The 26,884-nt window shown below is 39.7% G+C and overlaps 2 protein-coding genes across 2 annotated transcripts; one reads left to right on the top strand and one right to left on the bottom strand.

Annotated features, from left to right (window-relative positions):
• Nucleotides 1-3,798: 3,798 nt before the first annotated feature.
• Nucleotides 3,799-8,309, top strand: si:ch211-212d10.2 (uncharacterized protein LOC557710 homolog). Its single transcript, XM_040052877.1, has 3 exons — nt 3,799-4,569; nt 4,903-5,018; nt 5,547-8,309. The coding sequence occupies exons 1-3, from the start codon at nt 4,380-4,382 to the stop codon at nt 5,643-5,645; spliced, it is 405 nt and encodes a 134-aa protein (XP_039908811.1). The 5' UTR covers nt 3,799-4,379; the 3' UTR covers nt 5,646-8,309.
• cilp2 (cartilage intermediate layer protein 2) lies at nt 8,241-26,788 on the bottom strand. Its single transcript, XM_040052866.1, has 10 exons — nt 26,322-26,788; nt 19,925-20,002; nt 18,281-18,550; nt 17,928-18,110; nt 17,302-17,457; nt 16,885-17,202; nt 16,364-16,472; nt 15,848-16,005; nt 11,476-13,904; nt 8,241-11,384 (listed from the first exon to the last, which is right to left on the bottom strand). The coding sequence occupies exons 1-9, from the start codon at nt 26,383-26,385 to the stop codon at nt 11,497-11,499; spliced, it is 3,744 nt and encodes a 1,247-aa protein (XP_039908800.1). The 5' UTR covers nt 26,386-26,788; the 3' UTR covers nt 8,241-11,384; nt 11,476-11,496.
• Between the last annotated feature and the right edge of the window lie 96 nt (nt 26,789-26,884).

Genomic DNA, 26,884 nt, shown 5'->3' on the forward strand with positions numbered 1-26,884 from the left:
TGTTCTCACTTTAAGCACACTTGAATGACAAGCTCTATTACAATAAGGAGCAGAGAAAGCAGGGAGTGGTGTTTTAGGTTTGGGCTAAGCATTTGCTTAGCTAATGAAAACCATCTTGGCTGGAGAGCTGGTCTTCCATCCATCCTTGGCGGATGAGTTACTAGACTAGGGTGGGTGCTGGGTTGTGGACAAGATGAAGCTAATGATGGATGAGGTTTGGCTCCACTCTGAGTCTAGAATCCCATCTGAGCCAGACTTTCTCCACACCGAATTTTGCCCCAAGCAAATAGTTAAACTGTCCAGTGGTCGAAGTGCTGCAATGAGAAGTCAAAGAAATTTATAGACAGTGGAATGCTCCTGCGATCATTTTGGCCTGTTTCTCACTGTCTGCAGCTTTGTTTATTAAGCCCATCCAGCCAACTGATTCAGACTTTCCACAATACATCATTTTCATTTCTATAATTGTTATTTTTTTACTCTCCAAAAACTCAAATCACTTGGAGCTTATTTAATTTATTCCCCACATAAGCACAGCATGTTTTGTCACCTTTCTCCATACCAAAGCAAAGCTGTTGGTTATGACTGTCAGTTTGTTACTGCCACCTGAAACCTGCACACTGCCCGCTTCACTGTGTGGCTTTTTTTGGCTGAAATCCTCTGCCACCTATTACATAACCTTAGGAATCCAACCTTTTAATAAGTAATTCTTGGAAGCACTGTTGAAAATAAACACCTTTGGTCATTTTCCAATCTATGAGGTGGAGGCTGCACAACTCAAGTCTACCTGTAATCAGCATGGCAAATTATTTCCAGCTGTGTTTTAATGTTGGGTTTGGGTTTTTTTGTTTTAAGCTGGGTATTTCCAGACAAATGCTGCTATGATTCACTGTTAAACAATCCCCAAAGTTAAATTAACTTGTAGCTGCGATGCTGTTTTAATTTTTCATGTTCAGTAGTTTTCATGTGGAAGTGATTAATTAGTCATGCTTAGATAAATTGGTCTTCTGCCAGACTGAATAACAGAGTATCATACACTGTGATATCCTACTTCCTCAGTGAGTTGTAGTTTAAACATGGCACACAAATATTGCGTTTGTCTAAATTATAGTTTAATTTGCAGAGAAGGGGAAACCAAATGTCTCTGCAAGTGATATTGAGAAAAAAGAATCAAAGAACACTCTCCATCCATTTTATTTCAGACTGTGAAGACTTATGAGAATTATCCCATCTCTTCCCTCACGTGTAATATATCTAGCCTATTTACAAAGTTTTTAAAGTTCACAGCTAGAAAGTTGTACAGAATGGTTTATAATGGTAATAATCTCTTTTTTTAATATATAAATGCTACCTTTGCCATATAATAATGCACCCTTGTTGTTCTAAATGTTCCTGCAAAGGTGGAGCTTATACTCAGTCACGCTCATGAATACAGACATCTGCAGAAACAATGAATGAGCGGTCAGAACTGTTATAGTCCTTTAAAGTCTTCCTGAGGAGCACATGCAAAGGCTGTGCACTGTAGTGTAGTGTCTGGATGATTCTATTCTGTCACAAAAAGAAAACAGATGTAATTTAGAGCTATAATACACTTTTAAACATAAAGTGGCAATGAAAAAGAAAATTCATTCATTAAGAAATGCCAAAAAGCTACAGTTGTCTAATACAGTTGACCAAAGAAAGGCTGGTTCCAAAAGAAGGCAAAAAACCAACAGACAGTATAAAAGATTTGGTTGTGTTGCTCAGAAAAACAAAACGCATTGGTGAAGCAGAGGTAACATTGACCTAACATCTTGTCGATAGGCAAGCAGTTGTGTAGAGAGAGGTAGAAGTAGGCAAAGTGTAGAAGCTACCACCACTCACACAGTGCAATTAGACTTGGTTGGCAATATATAGCACTGTGCTGGATGGAGTGCAATTTAGTGATTTTCCGACTATGTTCCTCTGCAATGCTAACATCTTGGTGACGGTTCTCAGTTTAAAAACAAAAAAAAACAAAAAAAAAAACCAACAACAACAATGAGGAGGGGAAGGTCTGATTGTGAAAGTGCTCGCGTACCGGCTAATGTGTTGTCAATCGTTACTCAAACAATAAGCCTCTACCCAGTGAGCATTCCCTGGATAATTCTCCTTTTTCAAAATAATTGACCCATATTTACAAAATAAACAGAATTTTTTGTATTCACTATGACAAAAAATGACTGATTAAACCCATAAACCCACCAGGAAAGTGTTTACAGGTCAATAGCGAAAGCCGTTTTTCCACAGTCTTCTGTAGGACCTAGTCTTTTGCAACCACAACTATCGCCATCTGCTGGCCTTGAGATAAGATGCAGGTCTTTAAGGCACACTGACTTCTTTTCATTAATCAAAAATCTATGTCCATCTTTTGTAATGCCTATGGTAAAAGCCTACGGGATCCTATGTTAAAGTATGAAATTTACAGCTTTCACAAACACACACACAAAAAGAATTTGTTCTCAATGGCTCATTTCCCGCTTTATAATAATTATACAGATGTTTCATTTTTGTTTATATATACATAATTTAATAATTTAAACTTTATTAAGGCTTCAAATGTCTCTACTTTGAGTGACAGGTGTGTTGTAATACCAGCAGCAGTTGCTGGTGGCAACTGCTCTTTCTAATATTCGGCGTAAATATGTCTGAGATATTTTTTATTTGCACTGCATATACACAGTTGGTCCAGGCATATATTAAAGGTACAGATTTTACAGTAATCTAGAGGACAACGTAGCAATTTCTTAGGAGCAAGCATTCAGAAAGTTTGCTTGACACGGAATCTCAAACTTTATCTTTCAGTACGACTGCACACAAAATCTAACTGGTGATGTGACTCGGCTGAAGAAACACTGACAGTTGTTCATAAATGGCAGCTGGTAATATTTTTAAATATTAAACTGCAAGGAGAATGAGGTGAATCGTGACTTCAGGCACATTCCATACGCAGTTTAGCTCAAATTTCTTTGCATTGGCTCTCCCTTGCTTTGCATCTACATTCGCAGAGCACCAACTCTTGACAAGATGCAGTTCCATTAGTTCTTCCTGTCCCTGACACATTTTCACAATATTGCTATTCTGCTCTTCACTCGTGTTGCGCACTTACATGAGTCAGTTTCGCAAAATCACGATTCAGAACAAGTGGCCTCTGTTTTGCATCACTCCAGTCTAGACACTACGGCACATTACTTAAAGGCAAAACTACCACCTGCATAATTACTGGCTCAATAAAGTGATTTAAAACAATTTGAATAATAGTTTTAAAAAAATGCAGGTTATCATTTAATGTGTGCGTTTTTGCTTTTTGCACATTATCATTTGAACAAATTTGTAGATCACAGAAACCTCAAATTTGGTACTACTCTAAAGGTCAGCTGTTAATCATGAGCCCTTGATCTTTGATCAAAGACAGATGGCTGATGTGGACTCACATGATGGTTGTCAGTGTGGTTAAACTGACAGACCAAAGTTGTTCTATATGTGTTTTAATGTCTTTATTTGGTTAAATTGTATATGTTCTTTGTCTGCTGCCGCAAGATCACAGAACTGACATAACAGTTAAGAAAATTGCACCGTGGAAAAAGTTAACCTGAAAATAATCAGTAGAAATACCTGTCTGGAGCACAGTATGGAATGTGCAGTGAAGGAACAATAACCTGCTTTGTACCAAATAACAGAAATTATTTCGAACTATTTGCACAGTACATAAAAACTAATGTTCCACATTTAGCACACTCCTTTGGAAGATGTCCAATACTTGGTAGGCTAAATTTAAGTTTTCCAATAAACTCAACGGGCCACCAAGAAAGCTTCCATAATGGGATTTTTTTTTCTTTGTGTGTGCATTGTTTGAATATAAAAGACTAAAAAAAGAGCGACCTGATGTTACAGACTGTAATCAAAGAACATTAAGGTTCTGATCACCGCCCATTCATAATGCAACAGATGCATTTGTGATGGATTTCTGCATCTGCATTTTAAACTCCAATAGCTGCTGCTGCTGCTGTTATTTTTAGAGCATCTGCAGTTCTAACGGATAGCCTGCACAGCTTTAGCAGATTTCGAGTAGCCTAGGCTAACTTTTCTGCTCATTCATCATTTAGGCTACAGTCATATTCATATGTAGCTCTGTGTTTGTGCGCTGTGCTGTCTCCTTTTTTTGACGGCGTCCCGCGGTTTGCTGGCAGGCTGCAGCAGGGATGGTAGCAGCTCAGTCCGATCGGATGAGCGTTGTACCAGTCGGTCTGGTGGTTAATATGGAATATTTGCACAGAGCGATCTGTCAAATCCATTTGCACCGGCGGAAAAAGGGAGGCCTGTAGTAGTGCAAAATAGAAAAACAGGTCATTTCGCCGTTCTTTATGGCTTCTGGCTCCGGAGATGAAGAGGGAAACACGGGGGGCGTTTCATGGAGACTCATAGGCCCTGCCTCGGAGCTTTCCAAGAAGCGCTGCCGTTTAATGCACTCCTCTCTCGGCTATGATTCCGATGTCTGCCTCTTCTATGTGAAGGGGGAGTTTTTCGCAATGGATGCTCGCTGTTCACACTCCGGTAAAAACAACAACAACAACAACAACAAAAACACATTTATACCCGCTTAGATTTAGCTTTAGCAGGGCCTTTAAAACGCGAGAGTAGAGCGCAGTTATATGTATAACATTGCAAACGCGTCACGTCGCGTTTTTATATGCAGCCTATTGAAAATGTCTCTGTGGGTGATTAACTGTTAAAATAAGAGAAGGCTGAGAGGGGAAATGGCATCATGCCCCCTGCTGTCTTAAGTTTTAGTGTTATGAAAGCATCGCATTTTTCTAGAATAAAGATGGCAGCAGGGATTGTTATGAGAATAAACGGTTATTAACAGTTTCCCGTGTGGAAATCCAGGCGGTCCTCTGTGTGAGGGGGACATTGAGGAGGCTGACGGAGTCCTGCAGGTCTTCTGTCCCTGGCATGATTATAACTTTGATCTCAGGACTGGGAAGTCAGGGACATCACTACAGGTCAGTAATAAAGTGTGTCCTGATAATGCTGCTTTAGTTTTACACCAAAAACGCTTTTTATAAGGAGTGTTGATTAATCACTTTATTTAACTTGCATGTAGGAGCAGTAAATTTAGGCACCTGAATGTATATCAGGTTTTTTACATTTACTAAAAGCTGATACTGCATTCACATCAATTATCCTTTAATCTTAGACAGATGGCATGTTTTTGATAGACAGGACATAAAAACCAAAGCTCGTCAGATAGAGTTAAGGTGATGTTCAGCTTGAGATCTTCTGTTTTGTTTTGTTCCAATGAAAAAATCAAGCTTGACATTTTATCCTCTTTTATATTCATCGTTTTCCACATATGATTTAAATATACATCACTTTATGTCACTCATGTCAAATGTTAGACTAAACAACATCAAACTGTGTGTTGTGACAGGCAGGGTTTTTTTGACTTGGAAGGTTACTCCTAAAGTAGCTTAGGGAGTTGTGTTTCTTCTAACTTCTGTTTCTTTTTCTTTGTTTACTTTTTTTTACAGCAACAAGTGTATGAAGTCAAGCTGGAGGATGGAAATGTTTATGTGAAGCACAGAAGTCATCTGTCCTTACAGCCTTTTCCTCCAGATCGGAAAAGCTGATCTACCTCAGAGCAGGTGCTTTGTCCTCCTGTCCATTTGTTAGACTTGTGTAATGAACCTAATGTAGTTTGTTTTGAGACTTATTCCACAAACCCAAGCCGTCCAAAAACATTTCTAAGCCGTATCTCTCATTTTCTCAGTTTTGTTTCTCTTGGATTGCTGTATTCTCAGGACCAAATCCAGGAGAGTTTCTTGCGTTTTTCTTGCTGCTGGCATTCGAGATGGAGAACCATGCGCAGGCACTTGTTGATTTTTGATAACACAATAGATGCAAGATAAAGGTAGTGGATTTATGCAGTTTCATGTTTTTTTTTCTTCCTTAAAAAGAAAATATCGTGATTTTTAGTGGAAATATTGCAGAGTAAATTTGATGTGCACTTTAGTTTTTTACCTTCAGATTTGAGCCATTTGCACTTTCCATTTCATTGTTGATCAAAACCCTGCAATTGGAGTGGATCTCACCATTTTTCATCTCAGTTCTCAAGCTCTCAGCCTCTCTGCCTTGTTGCACTGATATGCACTAGCAAGCAAAAACAAATCTGTTTGAAGAAACTGAAAATCCTTCCAAATGCTGTTTATAATTCAAATATAAATTACCAAAACTCCGAACAGATTTTTTTCCGTTTACAATCCACTTGTAATCCGAGTTCTGTTGACCAATCGCATTTGAGCAGGCTTCGGTTACACGCAAATAAAGCAATCCATGTGGGGAGCAAAAACAGGAACGCATTCGCCAAACTGCAATCTTGTCTGATGATAGTTTAATTTTATATTTGCTTTGTTAATAGAAAATAAAGGCTTGACCTGGATATCCACTGGCTGTACTGCAAGTCCTGAAAAAACGGTTATTGCGCCAAGATGCTAAGTCAGCAGACTGACAGTTTGGTTTTCGAATCACAGAGGCAATAGGAGTATCCAAAATGTAGCACTATGAGTTTTTAATTCAATTAAAATTGATAAAATAAAGAGTAAAAATGAGTAAAAACTGAACACCATCGTCTTGATTTCTTGAAAAGAATCATCATATTTTGCATGTTAGCGTTTTCGAATAACCAGTACAGGTCTCCTTTAGTAAAGCCCACATTTTGCATCTAAGTGTCATTTTATTTCATGGTTTACTATATTTCCTATTATTCCAGACTTGAGAGGCACACTTGTTTAGTTGTGCCCTTGAAGCAATGTCACATAGGAAGAAACTCTCTTCCAGGATTTATTTGCAAAACTTTTTTTTAACCCAATTAGAGTTTAAGCAAATAGAAAACACATCAAGGACACTGTGGTTACAGTTGGTGGCAATTCCACAGCTAACACGTTTCCATCAGCATTTCTCTTCATTCCTGTCTTCTGCACAGACAGGTTTGTCTGTTACTGACGCAGTGGGATTTACGAGGAACGGTTAGTAAGGCGCCGGAGGAAGGTTCACGACCTGAAATGCACCACTGACTTAAGAAAAATGTGTTTTCCTAGCTGTGCGTGTGTGAGTGTGAGCAGTGATGCCAGTGTGTTTTTTTTTTTCTCTTCGTGGTGAGAGCAGTCACTCCTATATTTTCTGTCAGCTTCGTTTTCTGGCAGACGCACAGAACCCCGTCACGAAGGTGTCAATGACAGTGTGGCTCAACACTCCAGTTTTCCTCCCTACTGTGCTCCCTGTTGTGCAACTTTATTACAATAATAATTCCACTGGTTAAAAATGTTATGTGCACCAGACGTCTCGCTGTGTTGTCTTACATTTCATCACCTGAAGGGTAATGTGCAAACAAAGTGGAGATACGGCTATTTTGTGTCAGTAGAAAAGTCAAAGTAACGGTTTGAGATTCCGCAGGAATGTTTTGAGACGCTTGAGGCACATTGGGAAAATTGGGATTCTCATCAGAATGTTGTTATGTTTCCTAAAATGTATTTTATATTCTTTTGTATTTCTAGTGTATGTCTCTGGGACTGCATACACCAATGCATTTAAATTCACCCCTCTGTTGTAAGTTAGTATCATCAGTATCATGTTTGTTGTAAACTTTGTTTATTGTTGTAAGATGGAAAAAGTAAAACTAGATCTATGCATTTTATTTATTAAAAATATATATGCATGTTAAATAAACTTTTTCCAATTTTTAGACTGTTCATTTGTTAAACTTATACACAGTTCAGAGGACAACATCAAACAAAATGTTTACACAAAATCATTTATTTACACTTGTTCGTTCGTACATTTATACCAAATTTAATACAATACACAATTTACACATAAAGACCTAATTCAGAGAGAAACAAAGCATTCAGCATCTCCATGCAATAGTTAGCATTACAGACTATTATCAAGAGCTGATTTATGTAATTCTTTTACTACTCAGGATTGCTTCCTGGGGTGCAGTGGCAAGTATGCAACTCTCTCCATGTCCTCCAGAAAGCGGTGGAAAGGTGTAAGGCTGACCGTCTTGTGAATAAATTATGATCTCCCTGAGACCCTGCTGGACTATACAGAAGAGAAAATGGATATGTCTGTTTACGCTTAAGTTTCTGATAAATTGTGGATGGTTTCTGGTGGATTCAGAGACTTGTGCTTTTCTGCAGAAACATTTCAGTGACAGAGGCAAACTCAGGTCAAGTATTTTGAATAGAAATCCACTCCTTAGATTCTTTTTTTTTTTTTTTTTCGAATATCAGTTGCCACAAAAAACCTCAAATTTTGCCAGATGGATTGAAATACACTTGAAAATATCCAATTTTCTACCATTCAAGAATTCTGCAAAGCTGTAACTATACCAATAGTATGCTTTAGACATTAGTTCCCTGTTTTGGGAAAAACGCTCATTCTCCTCCTTGCCAGAGTTTGGAGATGAGAATAGTGATGATACCCTTACATCAGTGGGTTCATTAAAAAAATACAGCCAGTACCCAGCTAACTCCAAATGTCAAACAATTTATTTAGAAGTTTAAAACACAAATACATAAATCATATTCATGATTCTGACACTAAATAAAGTAAAAGGTTTGCCACTACTACTGCCAACGAGTCAAGATAAACAGTTTCTTTTAATTAAAAAAGGAATATTTTCATCTTCTTTTATCTGTTGGTTTCAGGCTCAAACTGTCTTTATTTGATTTTAAAGTATCTGGAAACTTTTTCTTGAGCGATTAAACCAAACATTGCAGAGGTTCTTTAATCTCCTTTGAAGTTCCCTAAAGACAAAGTGGCTGTTTGGAGAGCACAGCTTATTTTTCCATGCAAAGCCTTACATAATGGTTTACTCAGGCTATTATTGTTACCTTGTCCTTCAAGCTCTCCTGATAACTTCTTCTCATGAATAAGCCAATTCTCCTGTCAAAGCATTCCCTGAAGAAAATCTGCATTCTTCCATGTGCAACCACTTTCAAAGCTCAAGATTCTATAAGTGATGGGCTATGAGGCCAAAGACCACTAATATTTTCCCTTCCCTTTTTTTCTTTTTCAAACCGTACCCTGAAATGATTAAACTCATCACTAGATAATCTTGCTTCTCTTCCTTCTGATGTCTTTGGTCTAACATTTCCTTTAGTTGCTCTACATCTGTTTGGCCCCTTCAGCTGACCTCACAAACTATTGCATTTTATAGGACTTATCTCTTCCTACACCTGGATTCAATCATCATCTTTCTTACGGGGTGGAAGCTGTATCTGCTGCTGGGACATGTTTGTTTCCAACTGGACATCTGAACTGTTCGTTCACACACAGCCCACAGGCCTGTGATTAGAGAGGTCAGTGATAATTCTGAAGTTTGCACAGGCTGCCAAGCTATAGATCTATGTTTGGAGTGCTGTTATGTGCTCCACATAGAAAGATTTACAAGTTTGAAATGATACCATTTACAGCATATTAAATGATAAATCTGTTGCACATCAGAACTAAAAATATAACAGCACAAATGAACTGAGAAAAAAAAGACATCTTCAAATGTTAAATGTGCAGAGAGCTCGGTAGCAATTTCAAAGGAAATATGTGTCCATAATACTCTTGTGCCCAATTTATTACTGATTGCTTAAGTTCAATTTGGTTGTTTGTGAAAGTCAAACTGTTTTTACAGTCCTCAAGAGAATATGTAATTTATTTTCTAATTAGCAGCAGGCTTATATTTACTTGTCAGCCTCTTCTGGTTTCTCCAAGGTCCATAGTGCACCTTATTCATTTTGGGATTAGTTCAGCTCGAAGGGTTTCTCCCATGGGTCTGCAAAACCCCATACTGCAGATAAACAATAGATTTAATCACTGAGTAAACTCCATGCCTATTACTTAGTTCAGTTAAAGTAGCCAAATACTCAATTCATGTGTCTATTTCCATATCCATATGGCGTTATAGTCTACATTTATTTGTATTGCTACTCATACTTTTACATAGCTTAATAAAAACCTGACTTGTAAACACAAGGTGTGTTTCTTCTGAATTCTCATGCTTGAGAAATCATGTTTTGTTAATTAAGAAATGACAGTGGAGTTTTTTGTCCTACTAACAAGATTGCAAACTGAAGCCAAAAAGATTATTGTAAAGTCAGCAGATTCATGCTACAAAGAATGAAAAAAAAAAAAAAAACAGTGACTCAGAGAGTCAAAGAGTTGCACAACACAACTTCAGTTATTGGCTGAAAATCATACAACTAAATCAACAACAAGATTCTTGTGCAAGGTACAAATACCTTAGCCACACAACATGCAACATGAAAAACTTATTTAATTCACCAGCAGCACTTTTCATGAACTGTTATAGTTTGAAACATGCTGAATTTTATTCATTCTCAAGTTTAATGATATTTATTGCACTTCAAGATATAAAGGCAGCTCATAAACACTTTGCCCTAGAACAAAAACAAAGTTCATTTAGACCCTGAAAGAGCTTCTTGCTGAGAATGAAAGTATTGAGGAATAGATTATTATAAGTAACACTTTGTTTGGTGATGTTCTAATGTGGAATGTGCAGAGGGGGGTAGGAAATTATGTCATGCTTCCAAAAACAATTATCTTTATTTTGAAGTGCCAGTCTAGAGTAAGGTCCTTGCTTGTCATGACGACAACCTCAGTCTTCCACACTTTAAGTAAGTGTGGAAGAACGTCTGTCTGAATCACAGTTGGCAATATGGTACACTAATGAAAAACACTGAGAAGCATGGCTGAAAAGATTCTCTGTTCACTGGGTGGCATGCTTCACCCCACTGTCTCTTTTGCATGTTCCTCCACTTCATGGAGAGTTTCTGAGTTTGTATAATAAGGGCTCAGTGTCTGCTTCAGACAACAAGGACCTCACGTTGGTTTCTCTCCGATCTTGAGGAAAAGTATGAGTTCAGTGGAAAGCTATGGCCAATTACCAAGTGTTTGGGGTCTACCATAGTATTTATAGTTTTTAAATTTCTGGTTTTGGGTCAAGCATCAAGATATGTCAGCAAAAACACCCACTATGGAAGTGGAATGCCACAAATTAGCTCTATAAAAGTTCCAATTTCAACCCTCAATTTAGTGTATTCATTCATAAAATGAGAGCAAAGTCAATAAAAGCCGGTCACCAAGTTACATAAAAACAAATGATACTTGTCTTTTACCGTGGATGGGAGAAATTAATATACCAAATTCTTCAATTAAACGTCAGACCTAATGAGTTTTCTAAATTGATGTCTGTCTCGGGTTTGTGATTTTCATAGTAAAGGGGGGATTCACACTCATCAGCAGACAGACAATCTTCTGAACTTGATGCCATCATATGACTCTCAACTGAAGACCTAACAATATAAAGAAAAGATTATTATAGATATATCATTTTGATGTGATTGCTAGTGTAAACACTGATCAAATTATATTATTTCAACCTACTTTTTATCACTTCTGTTGGCATTACTGAATGCGTGTAGATACTCTTCTTCTGGTGGTTGAGGTGACTCTGCGATTCTGGGTCCTACCCCGTTGCTCTGAAGGATAAGCGACTACCTGGGTGGATGATCTCCTCATCTGCAGACCATCTAACTCTCTCATGTCCCTCGCCATCTGAGACAAAGTTTGACCTGGGTTGGTCTGCAGACGCTGGAAAAGGCTTTCCCTGTTGATTTTCCTCTCTGGACAACTGAAGGTAAGTGCAACTCCAGAGTCTGACTTCATCTCTCTGGAGAAACCATCTGAGGTGCCATCGAAGCAGCGCCCAATAGCGATCTCTTTGGCCACTCTAGGGTTCTGGTCTGTGACTGTGTAGATACCATAGTTGTGTCCCAAAGGGTCAACGGGTGCTAACATGGTGAAAGCATGAGACTCATTGTTTTGAGCCACTGGTGGATGTTTAATGAGATACTCTTGTAGGAGGTTGTTGGTGTTGATCCTGCGGCAGTTACCTTGTGGAAGGATTGATATGAGGGACCGGTCCACCTCAGCTTGGTCAAATAACATGCCACTGCATTTGAACTCTACACATGCTGCTGAGGTATTGGACTCTCGCATATCCCGAGTGCTGCGAATGTCTCTAATTCCATAAAGCTGGCCCTTTGTCTCTCGGTGTGTTCCTCCCAGATTCCTTGACCTGACCATGACTTCTTTCTGTCCAAGAATTTTGATCTTGATGAAGCATGCTCTAAACTCTTGGGGGTTAGGCCACCAGGACAGGTAATCTCCTGTCCAGGTTGTCAAATCATTCTCCTCAAAGGGAACAACGTTGTATTCATACTTGTCCTTTTCTACTCTAAAAAACCTGAAATGATTAGCATCAACAGGGGCATTTTCACAAGCTATTAAATTCTGATATGGATATATTGGCCCATTGGTCTCATCAAAATTGTTTTGGTTAGGCTTTGCCAAATTGATTTTGAAGGCAGTTTTCTTTAATGCTGGATCATCATGGTCTGAACGCTGGTAGTCTATTTTATCTAGATAGGGCTGAGAGACTCCAATGATGTTTGGATTCATCTTTGGGGAGGAAGGAGCTGCCTCTAGTTCCTCCCCACCCAGCATTGCTGTGACATAAGCTGTGTAAGCATCAGGCTTCTGGGCATCACAGAAAGCTGGTAAACAGGCCCCATTAGGTCCTGTTATGACACTGTCAAAGCGGCCCCATGCCCTGGGATTAGAAGAATAACCAGGCTTGGGCTCCAAGTTTATCAAGCTAATCACGATACCCTCCAGCTGTTCAGTAGGTAGGAACTTGTCACTCATGTAGGCACGAACTTTGACATAGCAGCGTCTATTTTCAGGTACGTCTAAATTGAAAAGTCTGCGTTCTCTGATTTCCATGTTGCCTATGAGGAATGTGCGCTCCTCCCGCTTGCTCCTTCCATGACCACCAGTAGTTGTTGTGCTGTAAGAAAAGTCGCTCTCCTCTTCCCAGACTCCTGTGTCGGGATTTAAAGACCACAGTTTCATCTGGGGAATGTGTTCTTGCATTTTGACGTGCTGTGTGTCAAGGAGGACTTGGACAGCGCCAGCTCCAAGTACCTCCTTGTTGGAGTCATCTCTGAAGTCTACAGAGAACATGCCATAGGTCCTTAAAGGAAGCATGTCACCTTCATCATCCACAAAGTTAAGGTCGCCAGGGGCAGCTGCTGCAGTAGTGATGTTTCTCGGGTCAATGAATGTGACACTGGCTTTGACAGTTCCTTCGTAGATTTCTCCATTGTCCTTATGAAAAGAATTAGGAGGAATAACCAACTGCCCTATGGGGTCTTCATCTTTAATTTCTCCGAGGTTAATAAAATTGGTCTCTCCTGCATTGATATCAATTGGTGTTTGTTTTCTCATCACTTTCACATCGTGGTAAATAGATCCACTTTTCTTGTCAAAGATGAACACCTTGGGCGTGTCAATAAACTTTTGACTAGGATCAACAAAATTTACAACTAATCTCTGTGTGTCAGGGGTGATTCTTAATGTGAAGCCTCCTTGGTATCCAGTGGTACCCACTCTCTCTTTACCAATGTAGATGTGCCCAAAACGCAGAGGCTCATTATTGTCAGCTGTGACTACTCGACCTCGAACCAGCACAGTTGGCTGCACACACTTCTGACAACCGCACTGTATCACAGCACGGATGGGGAGGCTGTAGCTACCACAGTCAATAATTCTGCTTTCCATATTTTTAACACCACAACAGAATCCAGCTCCATCTCTGCAGCCCATATCAAAATCTAGGGAACCAGCACATTTGTTGTGAGGACAGCGGCCAGCATTGTAGTACTTGGAGTCAGTCCCGGGTTGAACACAGTCTTTGGGTAGCCTGATGAGATGTGTTTCAGGGGTAGAATTGCATGCTGGTGCTCCTTTGTCTGTGAAATAGACAATAAATGACATTAAGCGTTTGTTCTTTCATCATCATGAAAGAAATATTGCCATAAATTTTAAGTTGACTGCTGTGTAATGTGACTTTGATGGTGTTTCGGAAGTAAATGCAGAGTTAACATATTAAAAACAGGGCAGTTCATGTTCTATTTGCTTTGCTGTATCTGCTCTTGAAAGTTTATCAAATATACAATCTAGCATTAAAATAAAATTGCTGGTTTGAGGGTAATTGCATATTGATTTATAAGCATAATGTGGAACAGGTATAGAGAATAGTTAGAACTTGCTGGTGGAATATATAAAAATATTTATACCTTTATTTTTCACACATGGATGTTCACATTAAAAACACAGTACACACAAACGCCCAAGGTCTGCATGACCTGAAAGTGCATTTAAGTGGCCAAGTTGGATTGTGAAATATGCATAAAATGGTAATTAAACTTCAAGCTTAAGAAAAGGTTTCTTCACCAACCATCCAACTGGGAGCTGGAAGGAACGACCAATTGTTCAACAACCCACTGGCAGCATAATTATTATGCAGGATATCATGGTTGTTTGTAGTTAAGTATCCCTGTCAAGCTCACCATCTCCCACATAAGTCAATAACTGCAAACACATGAAGCAGTTTGATTTGTAGATTGCTGTATTGCTTTGCAAGTTTCCTTTGATCATGAATTATATAACATATAACCTCCTGAACAGCTGTAAACATATTGTGTTATTCAAATTAAACTTCTGCATTATGTGTAAGGGGAAAAGAAACTGGCATGTTTATCATCCCGCTCTGAGGTGCAGGCGTTGTTCTGCACACATAAAGTCTCTCCAGCCATAATGACTTTTGGAGTACAGGGATTTGTCTGTTGCCTAGAATTGATTGCTTTAGCACTGTTCCATGAAAAGCCTGTTTGTTAATCTGTGTCTTAACTAACAAGCACCTGGAGAATATAAGCTGTGTATGTGGGGTTCTCCCACATGGATGTGGAAAGACATACTTGTCTGAGTCTGAGAGAGAAAAGAAACATAATTTATTGACAATCTTGGGTTTCATCTCAACACTGGGTGTTCTGGAAAAATTGGGTTTGAGGTTTTACAGTGTCCAGAGCCCTCTCACACAATAAAGAATCCCTGTTTAGAAAGCTGTAGTTTCAACCAATGTAAACACAATAAAAATCTATTCCTCCAGGCTCTGCCAGATCGTAAGACTGATATTTTTTCATTTTCCCATGTTGGTTTTTTTTTTTTAATGAAAGATAGTTTATTAACTGACTTTCTCCTCTCTTTCAGTTGTAAGCCACTGTGGTTTTGTTTGATTCCTCTTAATGCGTAGACATGGCTCATGGATGACTTGGTTTGAGCTCAGCACTGACATTCCTCTTTAACTGTGTATTCAATCTCTGAGGCAGCTGCTCTTTATACAGTAGAGTTGCGGTTGTTTGCTTTTTGTCAGTGGTTATACTTGAACCAGTGCAAGACATTGACTAAATACGTCATTGTCAAATGCACTCGGGTGGTAGCCATCCTGAGCTATAATCCCTGTGTGCTGCTTTCTATCATCATAGCAAATTATTTCTTCTCAGTCTGATGAAGATTAATTACATTTTACTAGAACTTTACTATTTTTACTTAAAGAACAACCTTGAAACAGAAAAAACACTGGTATTCAGTGCTTTGCATGCAGTACATGTAAATACACTATATAACTTTTTTCAAGGGTCACACATCTGTCATTCTCTTAGCAGGACTACATACATACTACTAGTCTGCATTTCATAAACTTGGTGCGGAGGTGGTGCATGGGCAAGGGAAAAAACTTATTGGTGCCAATCCAGATCAGCGTCTTCACTTACAAAAAACTAAATGGGGCATTCGCTCTGGCAGAGGAAGTGGTTTCTTTGTTTCTGCCATTCTTGTTTGGTGCTACACATACCAACTACAGTAAGGAAGGCGGGGGAGGACTTGATGCTTCCTGCAGGGCTGCTGGCTTTACAGTAATACTGTCCCGACTGCTCTGGCTTCAGATTTCGCAGTACAAGCTCCTCTTCATACTTGTATACCTTCCTGTCCAGCAGAGTCCCATTGTGATACCTTGATAAACAGACACAAAGAAAGAAACAGAGAGAGTGATTTGTTCTTCACTTTACTTTTTTACATTATTGTGGAATGTTTATTGAACTTTAATCAGCTAAGCAATTATATTTAAAATTATATCTAAAATGTTAGCAAATATGCCACCAGTTATACTTATTTTGATGATTTATGCTAACAATGACTGTACAATGACTTTCATAGGAAGGTTTATCAGATGACTTTAGCTTATAGAGCTTATGTTTTAGTTTTATAACCTGTAACTTAAAAACTATACATTTCATAAGTGTAGGGAGGACTGTAGCTATTTTTTGAGTGTTATTCTATGAGAGTGTGCCAACAATGATGTTCATCTCACCAGTAGTATTTGTCAGGTGTTGGTGATCCTGCTGCCTTGCAGCACAACAGCACCCGTCCTCCCTCATAACGCACTTTATCCTCTGGGTGCTTCACAATGTACGGCTTTTCTGTGGAAAGCAGAAAGGAGCAAATCATCAAGACTTTACTCTGATTGTTGTGAATGGTGCCGCAGGTCATAGAGAGCTCATAAAATTCAAATATTACACTTTATTCGCCCGTCGGTCTCTGAGCTTGTGAAAAATGATTGTTGAGGGAATTGCCTTTTCGAAAGCAGCTGAAGTCTATTTTTATTTGGTTTCCATGCAACCAAGTCACTGCTCAAAGCTATGTAAAGTCTCACAATAGTCCAAACTGTTTACGTTGTAGAGCTGTCAATTTCCTGTTTTCAGTCGTCTGAGAATATGATTGAAGGATTTGTAGACTATGTGGAATAATAATAATGCTAGTCTTGTAATAATACCTATTTTAAGAACAATCCAAAAATATGTAATCACTTTTCTTTCATTTATCTGCACTTACCAGCTGATCTAAGAATAGCCCGGACCCAGGACATGCCTGTGGTGTTACTGGAAGTGGACACAGTGATAGGGGCAAACTTCTCCTTCCTGATGGTGATTAAAGTTGGGCTGGAAGAGCAGATTCCTAGGAGCTTAAAGTGACCCATAGCATCTGTACGGGCACGGATGACCTTGGGATGGCTGGCTAGTGACACAAAGGCTCCTGCCACAGGGACACCGGTCACGCTGTGGATATCACCATGTAGGATGTGGCCTTTGCACACGCAGTGACTGCAGTCTTCACTGGGATGGCCTTCAGTGCACACATACTGGCATTTGGCTTTTGTAAAGAAAGCGTTGAGATGTTAGCAGATACTGATCAAGACACCAAAGTAATGAAATGCCTCACTACAGCTAAATGCAGTGTGGCTTTGCATACCTGGGCATGGAGTCTTTCCACATTTCTGGATTTCAACAGGCCGTCCCACACACTGCACTGTCGCTGAAGTCCTTACGCAAGTCCTTCTCCTAATCCTGCGACCTCCACCACAGGTCACTGAACATGACCCCCAGGGACCCCATGGACTCCATTTAGCTACAAAAAGACACAACGGAAGGGAGTTTCAGTGAATCATTCTATCAAATGGATTGTTAACTCCCTTGTGCTGCACTATAGGATTTCTAAAGGATTTAGCTGCATTTAGAACTTTACTGAAACAGCTTCAATCAATAAGACTGTTGCTATTAATGGAAAATATAAATTAATGATAAAGAAAATATACTGTGAATAAATGGAATTTTCCATTTTATAGCTGAAGGAAATGTCCGTAAATGGACATTGGACGCAGAAAATTACCAGGACATTTTCCGTTTTTCTACTGAATTTTTTTTTACAGTGTACTGAATGGTTTAAAAAAGAATGTTTTGGGGAATTCACCAATAAAGAGGGACACTATGAATCACTTTGTTGATTAAAATATTTTATGTGTACTTCAAAGACCATATTCTCTACACTAGCTTAGGGTCCTGTCCGAAATTTGGTGGTGATTGATTTTTGGCTGTTACCTGTACATGGTGGGGTGGTGCACTCTCTTCTCTCTGAATGGTGCCCCTGACATGCTGGCACCAACAGCAGAGGCATGGGCTGTGCGCTCACACATTTCCTCCGGCGGACTTGGACACCCACGTCATTACAAACTGTGGTTGAACAGGGGCCCCACTCACTCCACTCAGTCCAATAGCTCTGCACTAAAAACATATTACAGAGGACAGACGGACATTTTAATCTTGAAAGATGTAGCTATGCACCAATGTTTACAATGTTTAATATTTGTTTAGTTTTTGTAGTGTTTTGGCTAAATATTCATTTCTGTGAAGAAAAGGCTTCCGCAGCCCTGGGCTGCTGTAATCGACTCTACCTGGGGGGCACTGGAAGCGAACATGGTAGTTAGAACAAACGCGACCATGTGGCTGTTCCTTGTTGATGCACCAGAATCCCTTCTCCAGACTTGAATGAACCACTTCCCCAGTTTCTGCCGCTGCCACCCAGTCTGTAGTACGAGCCTCCATGGCTGTAGGCCGTGCACAAACTCTCTCTCTGTAATAGAAACGAATTGCCTCCAGGCGCTCATAGTCTCCATTTCCCCCAGGATGGTCAATGTTGAACCAAGATGTCCATTCAGTCACGCCTGGAGGCGCATGAAGGGAAGACGTGGATGAAAACCACAAAGATAGAACATTAGAAAAAATAATAATTGTGGTGTGGAGGTTGGAGCTAGTTTTACATGAGGGGACACTGTTAAGAATTAAGAAAGACTTGAACAGCAGGGATGGGTTACAAGCTTTCAGGGGTCTGCAACTATCATCTAAAACTGACTTCATATACTCCAGGGAGCTTTGTATTGTTGAGGATCTTTCCATGCCCCCTGGCTTGAGTCATGAGGCATTCTGTTTAGTTTTCCATCTGTGGCATGTTCTGAAACCTGAACAATTTCCTACTGAGAAACATGAGGAATTGTAAATAAAAGGAACCGATTAGCCTCATGTGATAGATTGTTTTCCTTTTAAAGTAAAGCACTGCTTTACTCCCAAACAATAATGTCCACCAAGAATTGATTATGTGTTACAGACAGCTGTTTCTGTATAGTTAAAAAAAAATGTTGTTTATTGAAATGCTCCTAATTGTATTAATGTGGTGGTTTAAAGCTGTTCACATCACGGAAAGCTGACTGAGGCAAACGATCCTCCCAGCTATGCTAACAGTGAATGATTAGAAAGCAGATTAGTCATACATCTTTTGTACAGAAATGTCTTTTAGTGTTACACCTCTATCTGTTCTTAATAACTGCTGAAAAAACTGTGACATGAGCTGCAAGATAACCTCATCCACATAAGCAATTATAGTTTTAAAAACTCCCACTCTTTGTTTTACTTCACTGATCAGAAACACGGTTTCCATAACAACAGGCCTTTAGGGGAACAAACAGGAATTATTATGGTGCACGGAGTGATTTTTATTTAGCTTTGGGTCCAGACTTGAGCCCTGTCTTTATTTGCTTCTATTATTCCATTGAATAAAGTATCTGTAATTAAGTATTTTTGTAATTAACTATTATTACTACTGTAGCCAAGGATGTCTAGACAGCATCGCTGGATGACTTAGACAAAGTTAAAAGGACCATCTTTTTTCTATTATTTCCAAGCAGATGTGTTCTTAAAAGCAATGGACACCATACAAAGACAAAACACACTGTGTCTAAAATTATGTCTCGGCCTCATGCCTTGGAGTTTAAAGTTTTCTGAGTTACGAGTCTGCAAAGGAATAAAATCTCTGAGGTAACATCTTTATTGGGAGCTAAAGGATTTACCAAGAGTCTTTAAAGTTTTAGTCACAGCCATTAGTAAGGCTGCTAAATCAGCAAGTCAAATAGCAATAACGAGCGTACTGATAGTTTTATAATACTGGCCAGAATCTGCCTGCACTTTTGCTTTCAGCTGATATTTAAACTCTCGCGGTTTGAAAATGTCTGCCAAAGAATTAGCTCTCAATCTCCCGCCGGTACCTGTTGTCTGTGAGTCAGCGTACATGTTGAAGGCCACTCTCCGTCTCTTGTCTGAATGACTCTCAGTTCTCAGTGATTCTGCGTACACAAGAAAACAGCTGGTTATAGACCGAGCTTACACTTTTTGTCCTTGAGAAACTTTAAGAAGAAAGAAAAGAAATTCTAGAAGTCATGTGTTGGAGATGAGAGTGTGTTACCTTTTTGAAAATATCTATACTTGTGCTTGCTTAAATTACACTATTGATAAAATCAAGTTTTCAATGTGTGTGCGTTTTGAACAGCTGCTGAGATTTACTCTAATTTTGTATGGACACGTGCACGTTTTGCTCTTTCTTCGAGGCAAGGAGACTTTCTGCTTAAATAACAACAAACTGAAGATTTATTCCCTTTTCTTTCTCTCAGATGGAAGCTTTCATCTATCCATCACTCTTCTTTTTTCCTATATTTCCCCTTTCACTCCTCTCTGTCTTCTCTTTTATCATAGCTGTTCTTCAGCAGCGGCACTCTCTAATCCCTCTCTAATCTCCCCCAGAAATCTTTGTCATGCATCTTCTCATTCTTCAGTCCTTCTTGCCCTCCTCTGTCCTCCCTTCTCCTCTTGATCCATCAATAAGCACCTACTGTTGAGGATGTTAATGAACCTTCAGTTGAGAAAATCTGAACCTGCAGAGTCATCTGATATTCTGTGCAGAAGCTTTCTGTTCACCTCTTTCTCTTACTCAAACACATGCAGCAATTTCATGCCAATTGGTTTTATTTGAAGGACATATGACTGCAAAATATGTATTGAACACAAACTGCATGCCTACATCACTAAATAAGTCTTACATCATTTTCTTTTAAGCGCGTGTGTTCATACACACAGCAGTAGATGTAAGAAGTAAGCAAATACTAACCTTTTAGAAAAAGAACGATATTAAAGCTGGCATTCATGTAATTTTTTTCCCTTTGATTTATTAAGCATGCACCGTACATTTTCACGCATGCTTTGATGTGCAATGATTCATTTTCCTGCGGCACAAATTTTTTTTATGTTTTGAAAAGCGTCAGTTGTTTGCTTGACATTTCTCCTTTCGCTAGAAACTCTGGGAAGAAATGTGAAATGTGGCCATGCGGAAAAAATAAATGTCAGTCTGTGACAGAAACAAAAAGTGGCTTATGTCGCTTTAGTGTGCGTGTGTAATATGTGCAAGTGCTTAGAACTGTGGGAGAGACGCTGCTGAGTTTACGAGCAGAGGCGCCCAGCACAGAGACCGGTATCGATCCCAGTCCCCGCTGGTTTTACAGCTCACTTCAAGTCTTTCGTTTCATGCCAGCACATTTCTTTTCAAGCCCTGATGGCTTTTGATAGATTTACCAAAAGAAGGATAACAGTTCAGCAGGACAAACATCAACTTCACATTTTAAGGTAACGTAGACAGTCAGCTGACCTTCATGGTTGTTGATTTTTTTATGCCCTTGGCTTTAAAAACCATTGATATTTTTCCAGATCAGCTTTGTCTCTCTGATACCCTGGAATGACTTATAAACAGAAGCAAATGCTTTCACACTGATCTGGTGAGCAGATGTGGCTCTTCCTGCAGATTTAGTTTAGTAAATCAGTTCAAATAGTTTTTTCACAATTTTTTTTTGTCTCCCGAGCAGGTAAAGCACAGTTTTTCTCAGTGACAATGATGTTCACAAATCATCAACACATCCCAGAAACAACATCAGAGATCTCTGTCCAGAAGTCCTGGGAACAACTAAGATACTGCGCAGGGCCTTCAAGCTCCCAGGCCTCTGGTACAGGACCCGAGCTTGAAGGATAGACCGCCCGCAGGGGCAAGAGGGGATTTTTTTTTTTTGTTCATTTTTTTATGTGTGTCTGTGTGCACAAAGAAGCCTTTTCTTTCTTTTATTAAAAATGAATTAAAACTCCTGTGGCTAATTAATAATGCTCCCCATCCTGAAGCGCATGTTATTTCCAAGAAGTTCCAAAACACTATTTCGGCTCCTGTTACATAACATTTTTCTTTCCTTTTCACACCAGAGCAAAGGGAATTCACAGCAGAACCGCAGGATTATCATTTCAAGATGTCTGATAATGATGAAAATGAAATGGCAAACAATTCGGTGGATTATAGGGTGACTAATGGTTTTAGAAAGCAGACAGAGGAAACCCAGATTAGCTACAGAAGAAGGCAAATGTTGGGGTAGTGACCTTAGTAATGGCTGGGATGAAGTGGCTTGGCTCCCAAAGCGCACTCAAAGCTTATTGTGCTTCTGAGGGACATGTTAACACATTATGAATTTTAAATGCTAGGGGATTTTATTGGGGCACTGCTTCATGCGGCTGGTATGTGAGCGAATTTACCTCATCAAGAGGCAAGTAACACACGTTTTTCAAGCCAACGGGACCAAAGTTAGAACTTATTATTTCCTTTTTAAGCTTTAGGAAAATAGCTTAAAAGCCTAAAGGGACTGACTGGTGCACTATACCTTGTTCATGGGGTTGGGGTTTTTTTGTGAACAGAAATGTCTTTACGCTTTGACTTTTTGCAGCTGCTGTTACACAACCCAAACGTTGTGTACGTTGATTCTGATTTTCTGATTTAACGGCTCATTTGGCGCTTGTCAAATCACCGCTGAACAATAAACTTCTTTTATGATGTGACATGTTGTGGTTTAGCTTTGTTTAGATCGCATGGTTAAGTTTAGGAAATAGATGCAGTTTGGTGGAAACGTGAGGCTGTCCTGTTAGAAACAACTACGTTAGTCATTTCAAAATGAAATATGTTTACATTCAAGTGCCAGCAGTTTTAGCCATGCTCACTGTGACCCTCATAAACCTTGGACAAACCTTGGAGAAGGTAACAAGATAGCTGCACTGGTGCGTTCAAACAGATCTGCATCCTTTTCCACATATAGCAACATGGTAAGTTCCTGAATACTAAGCAATGTCACTTATATGTCTGAAACATAGCTACTGGATTACTTTTCATCCACCGCTGCATTCATTGTCCTCTTTATCCACCATAGGTCTGTTGTGACAACTGCAAGTCTTATTTTAGAGAACTAGCTTTGGGTTCAATGATTTACGTCACAGTGGTTCATTCTGAAATACAGCTGGTTCACTTACAGCCTGGCTGCACAAAGGCAAATCTACTATTAATAAGCCCTGGTGCCTTTGTGAAGGACAGCCTTGCTCTCCTTCACTTTCTGAGTGAGAAATTTCTACCTTAGCCAAAATCTAATAAAAAAGCTGCTGAAGAGTGGAACTGTGGAGAAAATGGAGGACCTTATGAAGTTTCACCCAACACGATTTCACTCATATTAGGGAGTTATGGTTGTGCCAGATGCAGGCTGGCAGACAGATGAGGCTTAAGTAAAAGGTCTGGATCCTGTTTATTTATAATATTCCAGATCCCTACAAGAAGGAAAAGATGTGAAAACACCAGCATGCTTCCTCGTGTTACATAACCTACTAGACAAAGCAAAGCTCGCTCAAAGAATGGGGTTATGCTTTATTTGTTGATGTCGCTCGTGCTCGGGCTCAGGAGTGTGTGTGACTGCAGCTGCCACAGGAGTCCTCTGTTAAAATCAGAGGCATTCCATCCATGAACTGTGTATGCATTGTGTGTGGGGGCCTGTGTATGTGATGATCCGTTTGCCATGTCATCTGGAAGTTGTTTATGCGTTTGGCTAGCTCCTTAGCTGAGGTGTGTGTGGTTTCAGAAAAGTCTGCTCTTTCTCTCAGTGCCTATCTCTCTCTCTCTTTACCCCAAAGTTTCTTCTTCTTCCCAAAAGGCTCTCAAAACTTATAAACATCTGTAGCTCCTTAAAATCAGCAGTTTTGTCCGTGACATTAACTAATGGTGGAAACCAACCACATGATTTAAGGATTTACAAAAGTATAACAGATGATTTGTGTATTTAAAGGAGGATATTTGTGGAACACCGCATTGTTTCCTTGATACTATTAAAAAACGTTTGTCAGTGTTGAATTTCTCAAGCAAAAATATCTGGAGGTTGAACTTCTCCACCTGTGCACAGGTACTGAGCCAGAAGCTGAAAATGTAAAGCAGCTGATTACTCCTGCAACAAATAATTTCTTGGCATCTCTTCTTGTGTCTGTACACATGAGTAGAAAAGAAAAGCAATGAAAGATGTGATTGTGGCTTGCAGCATGTCACTAATGGGAGTTTGCGCCTTTTCGTTTGATCCTATGTAATCTCTGCGTCAGTCATTAAAGTCAGCTGGCCAGACAGCTCTGTGCTTTATAGCAGACAGTGGTCAGCATCTGGAGAACTACCCCTCCGTCTGACTAACAGCCCTCTAGCTACTCACCAACTATTTTGGCTTTGCCTGAAAATTATGGAGAGAAGAGAAGAGAAGAGAAGAGAAGAGAAAGATTTACACCCAAAGGTGGTAATACCACTGTTTTCCCCTCTAAGTTGGGCATTCAGCAGCAGCTGCCAACTTTAAATAGAAAAACAGCTTGTAAACCTCTAAGCTCTAAGGTGTGTGGAGAGGGTGACTGAGAAACAAGGCGAGGAGAGAATGTTTGGAGGAGGGAGTGTGATTGAGGGAGAGATAGAAAGGAGAAAGGTGGGGAAAGTATTTGTGGGGAAATACCTGAGGGAGACAGATTAGAAACAAAAGGCGAGCAGATGAAGACGAGCAGGACAGATGGAGACACGCAGTCGTTACTTTAGCAGTGGATTGAATGCAGTTATGAGGGCTGAACTGGTCATCAAAAGTGAAAAGGAAAGAGTGAAATGCTGGCCAGTGTGACGGTGGAAAAAAAAGAAGGCAGTAAAGTAATTTTACCTGTTCTCCTATTCCTCTTTTTTATTCCATTTTGTCATTAAGCCGAGCACAAACCAAGCAGGTGGAAAAGTGGGCCACTGGGTTTGTGATTATTGCACCTTGTTTCCAAGGTGACTGCGTTTATATCTTTAGGGACTGCTCCCAATGTTAGAGGGTGAAATAAGGACAAAAATGCACCACCTTACTGCAAGATGTGGATGTACTGCTAAAGGAGCGTGGCATGAGGCGTTAAACTTTTACGATCCATTTTAAGGTTGGAGTGTTCTGTTCAATCAGAGTCAGCATGAATCACCATTTATACATACACTTTCACTGGTCTCTAATCTTTTTATATATACTCATCAGTGAATGGCACAAAGACATTTACAGTTCAGGGGCTTCAGAGCCCAACAAGACATGGAGACTATTAAGGTGTATTCACACTCATTTGCTTTTATGAACTGCCAGCTCCTTCACTTTGGAAAAAAGAGAGAAAAACCTAATGTGAAGCAGCTGTAAGGCGAACAGAAAGTGACAGCTCTGGAAAAAGTGCTGCTACTGGTGTCATTCAGGAAGAATGGCAAACTTTCAGTGGACGATAAGAGTGAAGTTTGCTGGGAAGAACTTCTAATTTCATCTGGAAGAAACTGTGTTGTGCTAATGTCTGCAGATAACCAACACTTAACCAGCATTAAAAACCGGGAGCTACATTAGAAAAATAGTGCAAAAAAAAGCTGTAATTTCAAACTGGATCTTGGTCAAGTAATAAAAGCTGGACACAATTTTCATAAAGCAGGCCTTCCGTTTGCTGATAGTGGCGGCTACTGTGCTAGGGTTTTCATAATCACGAAATTGTTGTTGTTTTGTGATTAAACGACACTGCAGGGACAGTTTTCATGACCTCTTCTCCTTAATATCCCACTCCATCTCCATCCAACTCCTTTGTGTTATTAAAAGTGCAGGAGAAACATGCATATGGCTTTAGATTCGAGATTTCAAGATAAAGAGGTAATAAGGCAGTCTTATCGCACGTTTCCATCGCTTCAAAGGATGTTACTTTGACTTAGTTTTACATTGCCAGAGACTTATTATCCCCGTAAAAAGTATTTCTACTTTCCTAAACCTAACCTCAAACCACATCTTCTTTCACAACATTTTGTGATTTACAATACGGACTTCATGACTTCACATCCCCAGAAGGGAGTAGGCTGACTTTGAACACAGATTAATGTCCCAACAATGTAAGTAATCCAAGTACACAGACACTAATCATGCACTACTCTTATCATATGAGCTCATCTTCAGACATTTGTCTAAATTCTTTCAACATCCCACTCTGACATCTTTAGGGAAATGCCGTCAACTTGGGAAACTCTACAGTTACTGTCAGTTGTGCATGTGTTAACATGTGTTAATACTCATAAACTGGCCCTCTTTCTTGTGTGATTATGAAATGAAAACTGAAAATTGCTCAAGGTTCATTTTCAACATTTGCAGTTTCATGAGCATCATTTTGTTGGCAAATCTGTAGTTACAGCTGTTTCTTGGGATTGTGTCATTCTGACATGATAATAATATATTAGCAGTTCAATCATCAATCTTCACCTACCTTGGCTCAGAGCCACCGAGGCCAGGAAAGACAGCAGCAGCGCCACTTTATTTAATCCCAACATTGTGCTGGCGATTCTCTACAGCATCGATACGAACTAATTCAGCTCTCAGCTGAGCGTAGCTACTTCAGGTCCTCAGGTGTGACTGAGGCTGTTGTTTGGGCACACTCTTGCCTCTGCTCCTTCGTGTGAGTTGAGTTGCTGAGCTGGAGACAGGAGCTCAGCCGTTTTTAAAAGAAGGGGCATCGGGACTGCACACCAATCCAGCCCCTCTCTCCTCACCATTGGCCAGTGAAATGCAACATCTGGGTCCCCCGTATCATGGTCCAAAAAAAGGTAAGGGTATGGTGGGGGAAGAGAGGGGAAGGAGCACGCACACACGCAAGGAAAGAGAAGGCAAATGTGTCCATGTGCCTGTGGTTACTGAAAGTAAGAGGGTGCTTTCCTGTTCTTCTTAGCTTTTTTTTTCACTATTTGTGGCTTATTTAAAGCATTACTTGCATTTGTTTAACTCAAGAGTTACATTGATTTGTAACCCCCCTCCACCCTATTGCACCAGCGA

The sequence above is a fragment of the Simochromis diagramma genome, unplaced genomic scaffold (assembly GCF_900408965.1).
Source record: "Simochromis diagramma unplaced genomic scaffold, fSimDia1.1 OVJJ01000419.1, whole genome shotgun sequence".
NCBI classification, from domain to species: domain Eukaryota; kingdom Metazoa; phylum Chordata; class Actinopteri; order Cichliformes; family Cichlidae; genus Simochromis; species Simochromis diagramma.

What these genes read in the sequence shown, in the direction of transcription:
- cilp2 (XM_040052866.1), bottom strand. Translation starts at nt 26,385, where the DNA reads ATGTTGGGATTAAATAAAGTGGCGCTGCTGCTGTCTTTCCTGGCCTCG. An exon ending in CTCGGTGGCTCTGAGCCAAG is followed by an intron (nt 20,003 to 26,321) that starts GTAGGTGAAGAT and finishes TTGTGTACGCAG; the next exon opens with AATCACTGAGAACTGAGAGT. An exon ending in TGGAAAGACTCCATGCCCAG is followed by an intron (nt 17,203 to 17,301) that starts GTATGCAAAGCC and finishes TCTTTACAAAAG; the next exon opens with CCAAATGCCAGTATGTGTGC.
- si:ch211-212d10.2 (XM_040052877.1), top strand. Translation starts at nt 4,380, where the DNA reads ATGGCTTCTGGCTCCGGAGATGAAGAGGGAAACACGGGGGGCGTTTCA. An exon ending in TGCTCGCTGTTCACACTCCG is followed by an intron (nt 4,570 to 4,902) that starts GTAAAAACAACA and finishes GTGGAAATCCAG; the next exon opens with GCGGTCCTCTGTGTGAGGGG. An exon ending in AGTCAGGGACATCACTACAG is followed by an intron (nt 5,019 to 5,546) that starts GTCAGTAATAAA and finishes TTTTTTTTACAG; the next exon opens with CAACAAGTGTATGAAGTCAA.